General features: G+C 45.9%; 1 protein-coding gene across 8 annotated transcripts in view; it reads right to left on the bottom strand.

Moving 5' to 3' along the window:
* STX3 (syntaxin 3) overlaps positions 1-14,180 on the bottom strand; it is a 48,098-nt gene that overhangs the window by 27,818 nt on the left and 6,100 nt on the right. For all 8 annotated transcript variants that reach the window (XR_013403782.1, XM_077962784.1, XM_001089614.5 and 5 more), the window contains exon 2: positions 2,001-2,084. Coding sequence is in view for 7 of the 8 variants with exons in the window: in XM_077962784.1 (XP_077818910.1) it covers positions 2,001-2,084 (84 nt within the window). In the remaining variant the exon portion in view is untranslated. The remainder of the gene's footprint in view (positions 1-2,000; positions 2,085-14,180) is intronic.

The raw sequence follows: 14,180 nt of genomic DNA on the forward strand, positions 1-14,180 counted from the left end.
CCTGCCACCACGCCTAGCTAATATTTGTATTTTTAGAAGAGACGGGGTTTCACTGTGTTGGCCAGGCTGGTCTCAAACTCTTGACCTCGTGATCTGCCTGCCTCAGCCTCCCAAAGTGCTGGGATTACAAGTGTGAGCCACCACACCTGGCCTGTCCCTCTTAATCCTTATAAAACTCTATGGAGATTTTTGTTGTTTATTGTTTTTTTCTTTTCTTACCTAAACACAAATTTTTTTTTTTTTTTGAGATGGAGTCTCGCTTTGTCGCCTAGGCTTGAGTGCAGTGGCCGGATCTCAGCTCACTGCAAGCTCTGCCTCCCAGGTTTACGCCATTCTCCTGCCTCAGCCTCCCGAGTAGCTGGGACTACAGGCGCCTGCCACCTCGCCCGGCTAGTTTTTTGTATTTTTTAGTAGAGACGGGGTTTTACCACGTTAGCCAGGATGGTCTCGATCTCCTGACCTCATGATCCACCTGTCTCGGCCTCCCAAAGTGCAGGGATTACAGGCTTGAGCCACCGCGCCCGGTTTTTTTTTTTTTTTTTTTTTTTTAGGGGACAAGGTCTCACTCTGTCACCCAGGCTAGAGTGCAGTGGCATGATCATAGCTCACTGCAGCCTCGAACTCCTGGGCTCAAGTGATCCTACCTAGAGGAAATTACATTATCAATGCTAATTACAGGTAAGGAAGCCCAGATACAGATTGTTAAGGAATGTTCATGAAATCAACAGCTTCTCAGAAGCAGGGCTGAGATCTGGGCCCAAGTTTACCCAGCCCCAAAGCCAATGTTTTCATCCACTTGCCTCTACAAGCTCTCCTCCACCACCTACCTATCATAGCACCGTCCCATCAAGGACCTTTAAGATCAGAATACGTGGATCTGTAGACATGAACCCATTTTTACCCCTGTTGAACTTTTTTTTTTTTTTTTTTTTTTTTTTTGGTTGAGACAGAGTCTCGCTTTGTCGCCCAGACTGGAGTGCAGTGGCCGGATCTCAGCTCACTGCAAGCTCCGCCTCCCGGGTTCACGCCATTCTCCTGCCTCAGCCTCCCTAGTAGCTGGGACTACAGATGCCCGCCACCTCGCCCGGCTAGGTTTTTTTGTATTTTTTAGTAGAGACGGGGTTTCACCGTGTTAGCCAGGATGGTCTCGATCTCCTGACCTTGTGATCCGCCCGTCTCGGCCTCCCAAAGTGCTGGGATTACAGGCTTGAGCCACCGCGCCCGGCCCTGAGCCACCGTGCCCGGCCCGCCCCTGTTGAACTTTTACAAAACTGGTAGTTTTGGTTTCTCAGTTACCACTAGAATTAAGTCAGAGGGACCACAATTTTTTTTTTTTAGACAGAGTCTCACTCTGTCGCCCAGGCTAGAGTGCAGTGATGCGATCTCGGCTCACTGCAAACTCTGCCTCCCGGGTTCAAGTGATTCTCTTGCCTCAGCCTCCCGAGTAGCTGGGATTACAGGTGCACCTGGCTAATTTTTGTATTTTTAGTAGGGTTTCGCCATGTTGGCCAGGTTGGTCTCAAACTCCTGACCTCAAGTGATCCACCTGCCTCGGCCTCCCAAAGTGCTGGGTGTAGGCGTGAGTCACCATGCCCAGCCCCAAAATTTTCAAAACTATACATCTGATGTATCTGAATCACAAGCCTAAAGATGCAATGTTTTATACTCATGGTTGTGATCCTATGGTTGATTCTGTAATTGTTATGTACTTAAAGCAAGAAAGGATATCATTAAAATGTTGTCATACGGCGTAAGACTTTAAAAGCATCTCTTCAATTATATATAATTGACCCTCTGCTGACTTTCTTAACAAGATTTTTAAAAATCCAGATTCAAGTAAATATTGAAAAGAATGTCATTTTAATTTCTTTGCCTGGCCATCCCACCCTAACAAAAGACTGTGACCTTCCTCTGCTACCCTGAAAAATCTAAGGTTTTTTATTCTTACTAAGGAAGTAGTGTTTCCTTATGTTAGAAAAAAATACAGGAAGATTACCTACCTCAGAAAAAAACTCGTCCATAAAAGCCGTGTTGTCGATAGCAATCTCGACCTCATCAGTATCATCATCCTGTGTCAACTGCTTCTGCAAAAGGCAAAACAGAGCAGAGTGAGACTAAAAACACAATAAATGGCTAACATTATTGAATGCTCATGAAGCACCAGGAGCTATATTAACCATCTTACACATAATTTCCTTTAAAACTCATAACAGCTCTATGATGTATCAAACTCTGGTGTCTCAACATCTGAAATTAAATCCTAGCTCTACCAATTGCTGTTTTGTTTTTGTTTTTGTTTTTTCAGGGGGTGAGGGGGAGAAAGGGAGGAACTGGCAAGTTACCTATCCTTGCTGTGTCCTTATCTGTTAAATGCTGATAACAACACTACCTGCTTCATAGGCTTGTGTAAGGAATAAAACAGATAATGAATATAAGACGCTTTTGCATGGTGCCTGGTACACTGTAAGTTCAACACATGTTAGGTCTTGTTGCTGTTGGTGGTGGTGGTAGTTACTGTAACTCACTACAGTTGAGGAACCTAAAACTTAGGGAGGTTAGGTAACTTGGCAAAAACCACACAGCTAAAACATGGCAACAGGTAGAGTCGAACTCATCTTTTGGATCTGAACCCCAGGGTTGCTAAACCCTTCTCCACACTGTTCAAACAGGTTCCAGACACAATTCCTACAAAGCATAAACTTTCAATCTTCACGTTAGGAGTAAAGATTTTCCTGTTTTCAGAAACCACCTATCACAAAGGAAACAATGCTATGTCACTCCCTGTCAGAAGCTCCTGTTTATAAGAAAGAGGAAGCTCTCCCCCGGCCCCCAGCCACCTCTGGGGACCTAAGCTTTCTCAATCTCATTCAACTTCCTTTGCAAAAATTCACAAAATGGTAATCTAAAGGAAGTGATTCCATTCCCACCCAGCATAAGGGCCTGAGCTGTTTCTACATTCCTCTCCAGTGTTCTTCCCAGACAGCTGCTGCACAGCACATTAATCTCTGATTTCTAAGCACAGAGAACTGACTGTTGTGAAAGGTGGAGGTGAGGCAGGAGATGAATCCCCCATACCTGCTTCTTCACAACTTTCAGCAGCCTCTGACCCTCTAAGTCCAAGATATATCACTCTCAAGCGCTCAGAACTCCATGGGCAATCAATGCTACCTGGAGCCTCTTTCCTTCACCCACTACCATCCCCCTGAATCCACGGCAGAAGTTGTTACCGGGAAATCCTACGGTTATTTGGGATTCTCCAGCCATGTGGAGAGTCTCTTGATAGGCTCCCCCAGCATCTCATTCTCTGGCTGGTCTGCAACAATTAGCATTCCCAGCTTAATAGCCACATTCAAGGGAGTTGAATTTGAGGGCACTGCTACCACCTCCCCGATCATCTTCCCAAAATTCAGAACTGACCACGTGCCTCTGCTACGTAACATCATCCAATGACAGCTCAACTCCTAGAATTTGAAGTCCCAGTGCCTAACAGAGCACATGGGGCCCTTTAAGATAAAGCTCCACTCATACTTCTCCTTCTATGATGCACACTCTAGACAAAGCAAGCTACTCGGACACACCATTTCCTGGACACACCATTCTTTTAGATCACTCTATCACACGAGGTGTCCTCCTGAAAGGCATTGGTCCAACTGACCAAAATTTCCCTAGCCCTTAAAATTCAGCTCAGACAACCTCTCTATGCCTGACCTGGGCATGGCTCCCGCATGCAAAAGTTAAAACCTCCCTAAGCTCCCACAGCACTTTGCACAAACTTTCGACAGCAACCATCACAGCCCTTTACTCACCCCTTTACTCACCTGTCTTTCCACACCAACTACAAACTCCTGGAGATTCTGTTACAGTAGATACTTTGGGGTTTTCCGTGTGGGCGGGGGAGGGGCAAGTTTATGGAGGAGGACTCACTCTGCTGCCCAGGCTGGAATGCAGTGGCGCAATTACAGCTCACCCCACCTTCAACCTCCTGGGCCCAAGTGATCCTCCTGCCTCAGCCTCCCAAATAGCTAGGACTGCAGGCATGCACCACCAGGCCCGGCTAAATTTTTTAATTTTTTTGTAGGGACGGGGGTCTCACTAAATTCCCCAAGCTGGTCTCAAAATCCTGGTCTCAAGTAATCCACCCGCCTCAGCTTCCCAAAGTGCTGGGATTATAGCTGTGAGCCACTGCACCCAGCCAGAGTGGATACTTATATGTGTGTCTGTGTCTGCTCGAAACACCTTCGTCTGTGGAGCAACCCCTCACGCCCTCCACATGATTTGGGGGAGGCGATCAACCATGACCCAAGTTCCCTGAGGAATCTGAATTGTGACAGGAGTCTGAAGTGAATGGGCCCGAGTCAGTCGATGGCTGCCCCCAGAGATGTCAGTGAAATTCCCACAGCTGCCCTTGTTCCCATGCTTCCCACAACATCCCTTGGCTTTGGGCAGGTTCTACAGAACTTCCCTAGTCTTCTTTCAATGAGTTCAACAGTATCCTCCTAACATGTCTTTTTAAGTTCATTTAGCCAGACTTGGGTTTTGTCACTTGCAATTAAAACTGAGCACTGTACTTGTCATTAATTCATTTATTCCACATTTCCTGAGTGCTCACCCTGCACCAGGCATATAATAGAAATTTAACCAATTTTAGCTGAATAAATAACTAGCTTCCACAGAGACTGGCAGCCAGGATTCACCATCAGTTTCTAAAGTTTGAGACAAAATGTTCCCTTCATCAAGTATCACCAACTCTCAGGCCTCTCAGCAACCTCTAGAGAGTTCCAGCTCCCACGAAGTTCAATGTAACCCAGTCTTCCTCTAGGAGAGTGAGTTAATAAGCTTTTTGGGGAGTATCCTTTCTTCAGAATCATCTAGAGAATGACTGAGGGGACAGACCTCAAGTATACCCATACACACACTCCCCACACACACACACCCTATACATACACACACTCCATGCATACACCCACCCACCCACACTCCACATACACACACCCTACACACGAACACACACCCTACACACATACACTCCACACATATACTCACCCACATACACTCCACATACACACACCCTATACACATACATTCCAAACATACGCCCATACCCCTTCATATACCCTTCATACACACACAGTACACACACACACCCCTTACACACATACCCTATACACACATGCTACACACATACACTCCACACATACACCCACACCCATTCCATACAACACACCCTACACACACTCCACACATACACCCACACCCATTCCACATACACACCCTACACACACTCCACACACACACCCACACCCATTCCACATACACACACACCCTACACACACACACTCCACACATACACCCACACCCACACTCACACACACTCATAACCCTCCCACACACATCTACAAGCTCCCACACACACACCCACACCTGCAACCCACACTCCAACACATCCCCTCCACACGTACACCCACACACCCTCCCCCCACACACGCAAACACACACACACATACACATGTATACCCTACAAGACATCAATTCAGTCTTCAAACACATGTGTTAAGGAAATAGGAAGAGGCTACCATCATGGGATGGATTAAAGGAAGTTTCCAGAAGCTCGGAACAACTGTGACCTGGAGCACGAGAGGTAGACACCAATCACTCCATCATGACGTAAGTTCTCAAGACCCCCTAGTGTCCGTACAGGGATTGCCCACATCCACAATGGCTACTTCTTGGCTTTGAGCAGATCTAGCCAGGCAGCCTGGTGGCCTTCAGTGAGAATCTGTGAAAACGGGCAAAGGGAGACCTAGGTCCAAAACCTGCTGTTACCAATTACTGGCTGGGATGCCTCAGTCAAGTCCCGAACCTCTCGGAGTTTCTAACCTGTAAGTAGTAATACCCCCACAGACCTTATGACCTTTATGAGGGCCGAAAGAGATCACACATGGAAAGCACAACACCAGGCATATATCAGCGCCTAACCCCACTGCCCCGCTGAAAAGATGTGGGTGTACATGAGCAGAATCCCCTGTGAGTCATCACTGTCTGCATCCATCCTCATCCTCATCCTCCTCCTTCTCCTCCTCCACAGGAAGTTCTCAAACTAAAGGCTAAGTCAGTAAGATCGGCTCCATGGCAACATAATGGCCAGCGCTCTATACCACAGTCCATCGCATGCTACTGACTGAACATTAAACAGATGGTTTAACCCCTCTGAACCTCAAAAATATGGAATCAACCTAAGTATCCGTCAATGGATGATTGGATAAAGAAATATGATTGATTGATAGATAGATAGATAGATAGATAGATAGATAGATAGATAGAGGTAGACAGACAGACAGATAGATATGGCAGGGGAGTAGATGACAAGAAATTACTTAATGGATACAATGTATAATATTTGGATGATGGATACACTAAAAGCCCAGACCTCACTACTATGCAATATAGCCATGTAACAAAAGCACACTGCTACCTCCCCTTAAAGTTACACACATGTAACACACCTCTGAGCCTCAATCTCCTCATCTATATAATAGGAATAATAGAGTATTTTTAGACCTTGCTTGAGTAGCAGACCCTATACCACTGCAACAGCCTCCTGCTCATCCCCACCTCCATTATCTCTCCGGTCCAATCCCATTACATCCCTGTTTCCCAATACATGATGGTTCCCTATTAATTACTGTGCAAAAGTCCTCAGCCTGTCTGTCACAACCCTCTGGAAGCTGACCGTATTTATGCGTTTAGCTATATTCCCACTCTTCTCCCCCAGGCACCTTCTGTTCATCAATTTGATCTCCTCACTGTCTTCTGCACACATCCCATTGCTTCCTGCTCCTGGGCTTTCTTAATACCATGCCCTCTCATTCTTAACCACCACCAATAGTCATATTAGCACTATGTCCCCTATTCCCAACCACAACCAATATTCATATACTCCTCTGCTATCCAAATCCAACTCTCAAGGTCCAGCTCAGGTTCCATTTCTCCCACCAAACTTGCCCCACTTCATGTTTAACAAATAGTTTTATGAGTTGCCATCTCAACTTCAAGCTCAATTTTAACCAACTTGAGGTCAGGGATATTATCTCATAAGTGCTACTAGTAGCTCCTGCACACCTGACACAGGGCGGGGCACATAGAAAGCTGAAGTTGGTATCAACTGCCTGAATCTGCCTGTCACATGCGATGTGACTGCATGCCTACCAGCACTGCCAAAACGTACTCTTTGGTTTTACTGCAACAGAGAGAATCCCTGCAAAATCCACCCCCCTTCCCTGCCTCCTCCTTCTATAAAAAATATATGCTACCTGCCAGGGATGCTGTGAGAATTCAATATAATATTTTAAAGTTCCCTATGGAATGTAGAGCACACAGTAAGAACTCAAGAAAGCAACCATATATAAGATCTAGCCAAGTCAACTTCTGTATAGCTCTGACCTGGATATGAGTATCTTTAGATACAGGACTTTCAGAGCTGAATGCAATGTTAAAGATTTTACCATCAAATCCCCTCATTTAGAAAAGGGAAAACGTTGAGGTTGCATTCTGGGCCCCTAAATTCTTTTTACTTTCTGTTCAGAGAGGAGGTCTGCACAGAAACCAGGGGCAAACCAAGGCCCAAGATGAAATAATGAGTTACTGACACAGAAAGGAATAGAACCCAGGTTTCTGGATTTCCGTTTTCCCATGCAGAGTTTTTCCCACTGTAGCATGCCACTTCCAAAAATACAAAATAACAACAACAAAGTTTGGTCCAGATCAGAAAATTCAAGGAAGAGGCCATCGTCGCATGTTATCTGGAGTCACATGAAACTGCAGCTACCAGCAGACTTCCCTACAGAGCAAGCTCAACCAATCCCAGGGCAAGGGCTCCTGCCCCTCTGACACACATGCGCTGTCTTGCAGATCTAGAGGCATCAGAATCCAAGGGCAAGGAAAGCACACAATGCTCTTATCTTCAGCCCACATGACTGAGCCAAGAAGAGAACTTCAGCATCTTTATCAAAGAATCAACGTTTGTGGTAATAGGAACATTACAGGAGCAGCAATATCAGCCACAATAAAAAACATACAAGTAAACCACAAGCCCAGCCATCCACTTCCTCCCCTCCCCAACCTCCAGATGCCTCTCGCCCCAGGAGATGAGAGATATCACCAATGACTTAGGCAACACAACTCCAACCTGGGATCTATTTCCCCCAACCCTACCCCTCAAGTGTGCCCACAAATCCAGAAAGGACAGCCAGAGCTATGACCTCCTCTCTGGACAGAAAGTAGAAAGAGTTCAGGGGCCCAGAATGCAACCTCAAGCACCTGAACTGCAATTCCTGTCTCTCAAGGCTGTGTCTTTGTCTCAACTGCCTCCTCTATCATTGTTAGTCTATCTGACCACAGGTTCCTCTCTTCGTTAGCTCATATAATTTATAAAAATATCTGCAACCCATAGAGCCCCTAGTAGGTGCTAGGTGGCCACAAGACACTAGCTGCTTTGTGTACACCATGTCAATGAATCCCATCTGCAGTATGTAGTTGAGAACGTGCAGGTCAGAGAAGGTATAAGTTATTCAAGGTCTCCCAGCTACTGATTTGCCGAAACAGGGCTCAAGCTTAAGTCATCTGTCCTAAGCCCTTCTTATCGCACTGCACGCTGCTCAGGGCAGCCTGTCACTGAGAGCAGCTGGGGCCCAGAAGCTAAGCAGCCCAACCCTGCAGAAAGCATCCTGGGCTGAGAGAGAGGAGCTGTGGCCCTTTGGGGACAACTACTGTTTCCATTAGGCCTTTCTCATCAATTAACGAGGGGCCTGGCTTTCCAGTGCAGATTTGTGGAAACCCAGGATACTTCACATGTGCCTCAGAAACCCCACTCAGGGTACTCAGGGAGTGGGGAGCCAATGGGGGGACACAGCCGTCCTGAGCCTCACCCCCTCTTCAATTTGCAGAGCTTTACTTTTATCTGCTTTATACACTGGGATTGAATAAAGATTTCATTTTAAGAAAGAGTCCTCCTGTCACCAAAGAAAGAAAAAAGTTGGAAAAATCACAGAAATAGATGAACAACTGCTTTCTAAAAACAAAGAGTCTGTCCCTCCTTTCCACGTTAAAACACGTCTGCAACGTAAGTTTAAATCATCAGTGTCTCCTTAAGAATTTTTACAAATCACAGTCGCAAGGCAGAATGAGACAAAGAAAAAGGAAGTCATCCCAGATGAAGAGCACACTGTTCACCAGCTCTGATTCTCTTCCTGCCACAGGTGCCAGACCCCAGGGAGACAAAAGGGTCCCAGGACAAGGCAGAAAGCCCAAGAGCCCCCAGGAAAGTTTCTGGGTCAAAGAAGTAACAGAGGGGAAAGCGTATATATGGTCCTTAACTTCCCACAGTGGGGCATTAAAAGTTTGTGGGCCAGTGGGGCAGCACCCCTCCTGGCACAACCAAGCAAGTACAAATTCTTGCACCTTCTCTTCTCCAAATTTAAACAATTATATGCCCTGGAGACACAGATGCTTCTTTATAAATCCAGATTATCTCCCAATAAATTTAACTCAAAGAGACAATGACACACCTGGATTTTTTGTTGTTGTGTTTTTTTGTTTGTTTGTTTGCTTGAGACAGAGCCTTGTTCTATATCCCAGGGTGGAGTACAGTGGTGCAATCTCGGTTCACTGCAGCCTCTGCCTCCTGTGTTCAAGTGATTCTCCTGCCTCAGCCTCCCAAATAGCTGGGATTACAGGCGCACACCACCACACCCAGCTAATTTTTCTATTTTTAGTAGAGACGGGGTTTCATCATGTTGCTCAGGTTGGTCTTGGACTCCTGACCTCAGGTGATCCATCCGCCTCGGTCTCCCAAAGTGCTTGGATTACAGGCATGAGCCACCACACCCAGCCTGACACCTGGTTTTTCTTGTCCTTGCTACCCAGTTCTCCCAACTGCCTCCTTCCAGATAAGGGTCTGGGGACTCCTAAAGACAAACACCACCACTTACAAAGGTTACACAGACACACAGACACACACACACACACACACGCACACACTGCCCAACATCTGGTTTTCCAGTCCCTCTTCTTTCAAGAGCCAGAAATTCTGAGTGTAGGGCCGGGCGCGGTGGCTCAAGCCTGTAATCCCAGCACTTTGGGAGGCTGAGACGGGCTGATCACAAGGTCAGGAGATCGAGACCATCCTGGCTAACACGGTGAAACCCCGTCTCTACTAAAAAATACAAAAAAACCTAGCCGGCGAGGTGGCGGGCGTCTGTAGTCCCAGCTACTAGGGAGGCTGAGGCAGGAGAATGGCGTGAACCCGGGAGGCGGGGCTTGCAGTGACCTGAGATCCGGCCATTGCACTCCAGCCTGGGCAACAGAGCTAGACTCCGTCTCAAAAAAAAAAAAAAAAGAAATTCTGAGTGTAGGTTCTCAACAGGCACCCCATGCTCTCTGTTTCCTATGTAAAGAGTCAAATGACTCTTCTCCAGTGCCCAGTTCTCTCACTAAGCTGTGCTTTCTCTTCCAGTGAAATCTTCTCAGAGGGCACACTTCCCCTTTTCACTTAATTCCATCTTCCCCAACACACTCATCAGATGAAAAGAGGAAATCGACAGATAATGATATCCTAAGTGAGTCTCACACTTTTACTTTGAAGAAAGCTCTAGCTGAACAACTTGAGGAAAGAATTAGCCCTATTTGAAAGATGAAGACATTGCAGAATAAAACCTATCAGTGAGCCCAAGGCCAGTGAGCCAGTGGACGACTGGACAAGAGGCAAGGTCCCTGAGGACCCCACTCCACTCAGTGTGCCCTAACAATAATAATAATAATAATAATAGATAATGTGTGCATGTGTTGTTGCAGGCACTTTTGTGGTTTCAAATATATTAATTCTCCCATTAACCCTATGAGAGACAAATATTACTTTCCCCATTTTCAGATGAGACAACTGCTTAACTAAATAATTCATCCAAAATGATTCGGCTAATAAATGACTTCATTAGGACTCCTCAAGTCTGTGGAAGCCCAGGGCTCCTGCTGTTCCCCACTACACGCACTTGAAGGCACCCTCCCTACTCAGGCTCAGTGAACACGCTCTCGCTCATTTCAGGGGATGCCACAACATCCATAAAACTAAGGTGGATTAACCTATATGCATGAGTGAAAAAGATACCAGTGTATATAATCCAACTCAGGCAGTCAGATGTATCTCTGTACCTCTACAGAGATATGGAGCTGAAAACCTGGCTCTACCATTTAATAGCTATATGGTCTTAAACAGGTTACTTAACCACTCTGTGCCTCAGTTTCTTCATTTGTGACACGACAAGAATAATCTGCTCATAGAATTGTTGCAAGGATTAAATCAGTACTACACATGACATGTTTAGAGCCATGCTAGGCACGTATTAAATGCCCTAGATCATGCCATCTAAAGCAGAAAATTGGGCCTTGTTTTTGCTAAGAGTTTCTGTCAAAGATGCAGTTCTAATGCCAATTCTTAGACAGTGACACTAGATGTCTCAGGAGGAGAGAATTTCATGTATTCATTGGCATTTACCTCATGTGCTTTAAATCTGTCATTTTTCTACTATATGCTTTTAAAGAAACAGAGCTCCCTCTCAATTCTTCTTCCACTACTTCTCCCAAATTTTGATATTTGCCACTCTTGTGATCACTCATTTCTTCTTCTTTTTCTCTTTTTTTTTTTTTTTTGAGACAGAGTTTCACTCTTGTTGCCCAGACTGGAGTGCAATGGCTCAATCTCGGCTCAACGCAACCTCTACCTCCCGGGTTCAAGTGATTCTCCTGCCTCAGCCTCCTGAGTAGCTGGGATTACAGGCATGCACCACCATGCCTGGCTAATTTTGTATTTTTAGTAGAGATGGGGTTTCTGCCATGTTGGCCAAGATGGTCTCGAGCTCCCAACCTCAGGTGATCCACCCGCCTCGGCCTCCCAAAGTGCTGGGATTACAGGCACGAGCCACCGCACTAGTGGAACAACGAGTGATCGTTCGTTTCTAAATAGTTTGTCATTTCTACTTTGATTTATCTTTAGCCCAACAGTTATTTAGTAAGGCATTCTTACATTTCCAAAATGGATTCCCCTGGGGAGGACAATTATTGCATTAATTTCTAATTATATGACTGTTAGGAAATGGCCTATATGACTTTTAGTCTGTGAGATTTGGCATTTTCTTTGTGTCTTAATACATGGTATTTCTTAATCTCCTATGTGTGTTTCAAAAGAACTTGCATTCTGTTTGTCGGATACAAAAATCATTGAAGTCCAATCCTCACATGCCATCCTACCTGCTTTTGCTTCTCCAGACCTGAGGTGGGTCTAGAGAAGGATAAAAAGTCCCAAGAAAGTAAGAAGAGGGGGAAAAGGCCCTCTAGGTAGACGTTATGTATACTAACAAGGAATCTGTGGCTAGGAAGGTTAATTCATCCAGAATCACACAGTTAATAAGGAACACAGCCAAGATTAGAAACCTGGGTGGTCTAATCCAATGTTCACTCCTTCATTAACTCAGAGAGGCATCTCAGGGTCTCATCACCCATCAGCACAGCCACAATGTTCCATGCAAAGTAACAGATTCATTTGTTCATTCATTCAGCCAGCAGTATTTATTGCACATCTAACATCTGCCAAGCAACAGTCCATGAGATACAATACCACATGACACGTAAGGACAGTGCTTAGCCCAAGGCATTATACACCCAAGAGAAGACGCAGTGCCCAACCTTGCCTGAATTCAAGGTCGAGCCTGGGGAAGATGGAGGCTTATTTGAGAATGTTGGCAGAAGCGACTCCTTGGATAAATTTTGAGGAATGAGTAGATTTACCCAAAGGAAACCTACAAGAAGGCCACTCAGGGTGAGAAGATCAGACCTTCTTCCTGCTTTCTCTCTCATCCCAGGAGCCATTCAAGGAGATTCAAAGAAAGCCTTCTTCTTCCTCCTGGAGATCTCAGGTGTCCTTTAGATCCTTCCTCCTCTACCCCACACTTCTTCCCTCTCTGACTTCCTCTCCCTTCCCCTGTCTCCTGTCCTGGCCTCTGGACACCACCACGGCATTCAGTTCTCAAGGACACAGAAGGAAGAAAGGAACTAATACTGTCTTACTCCATCCTCAGCCTTCTCCCCAACCCCTCCTTTCAGCCTCTGTCCCACAAGCTTCCTCCCCCTCATGGTCGTTCTAGAATACTTAAATAACAGTGACAACGCATAACCTTCATTGAACACTTAACATGCGCTGAGTGAGGATCCTTCTAAGATGTGTGCTTTCTATTGCCCATGATAGTTAACCCCTAGGCCAGTCTTCTGGGGATATTCCCCATCTTACAGCTGAGAAAACTAATGCATAAAGACACCAAGTGACCTGCCCAAGATCCTGTGGACAGTGGGCACCTGAGCTAGGAGGGGTGCCTGGGCAGCCGGCTGCCAGGCCTTTGTCCTCAGCCATCTGGAGTGCTGCCTCTTAACGGCTGCTCCACTACCACCCCAGCTGTAGCAAGTAGCACCGGCCACAGGAAATGTGCTTCCAGAGTACTAGAAAACAGATGCTGGAGCCCTGCCGACAAGGTCACAAAAAAACAAGGAGAGACTAAGCAGTTGTCAGACGGGCCAGAGGAAGCTAAGGAGATGTGACAACCGAACGCAATGTGGTGTTCTGGACATCCTAGAACAGAAAGAGGACATTAGTGGAACAACTAGTGAAATCCAAATAAAGTCTGGAGTTGGGTGAATAGTAATGTATCAATGTAAGTCTCTTAGTTTTGTTAAGTGTACACTGTAGTATAAAATGTGACCAAGTGAGGGAACCAGGAGAGGACTAGACAGGAACTCTTTGTACTATCTTTGCAACTTTTCTGTAAATCTAAAAGTAGGCTAAAATTTAAAAAGTTATTTAAAAAAAAAAAAAAATCCCGATGCCATACCGAGCTGTCCTAACCCAGACAGCTGAACACACCCAGACAGTATTTGCTACACTAATCTCTTTAGGTGGGGGTTGAATTTCACACAGTTTCCAGGTGGAGACTGGGGAAAGTTGCCATGGAAATGGTCCAATGCCAAAAAGCAGGCTGCCCTGAGAGAGGAGATGGGGTGGGGGCAGTTGCAGAGGGGCCTAACATAAAGGTGGCTGGAGGCAAGGCCCCTCAGGGATTACAGAATCTGCGGGCAAATACATT

Source organism: Macaca mulatta, chromosome 14, assembly GCF_049350105.2.
Source record: "Macaca mulatta isolate MMU2019108-1 chromosome 14, T2T-MMU8v2.0, whole genome shotgun sequence".
NCBI lineage: Eukaryota > Metazoa > Chordata > Mammalia > Primates > Cercopithecidae > Macaca > Macaca mulatta.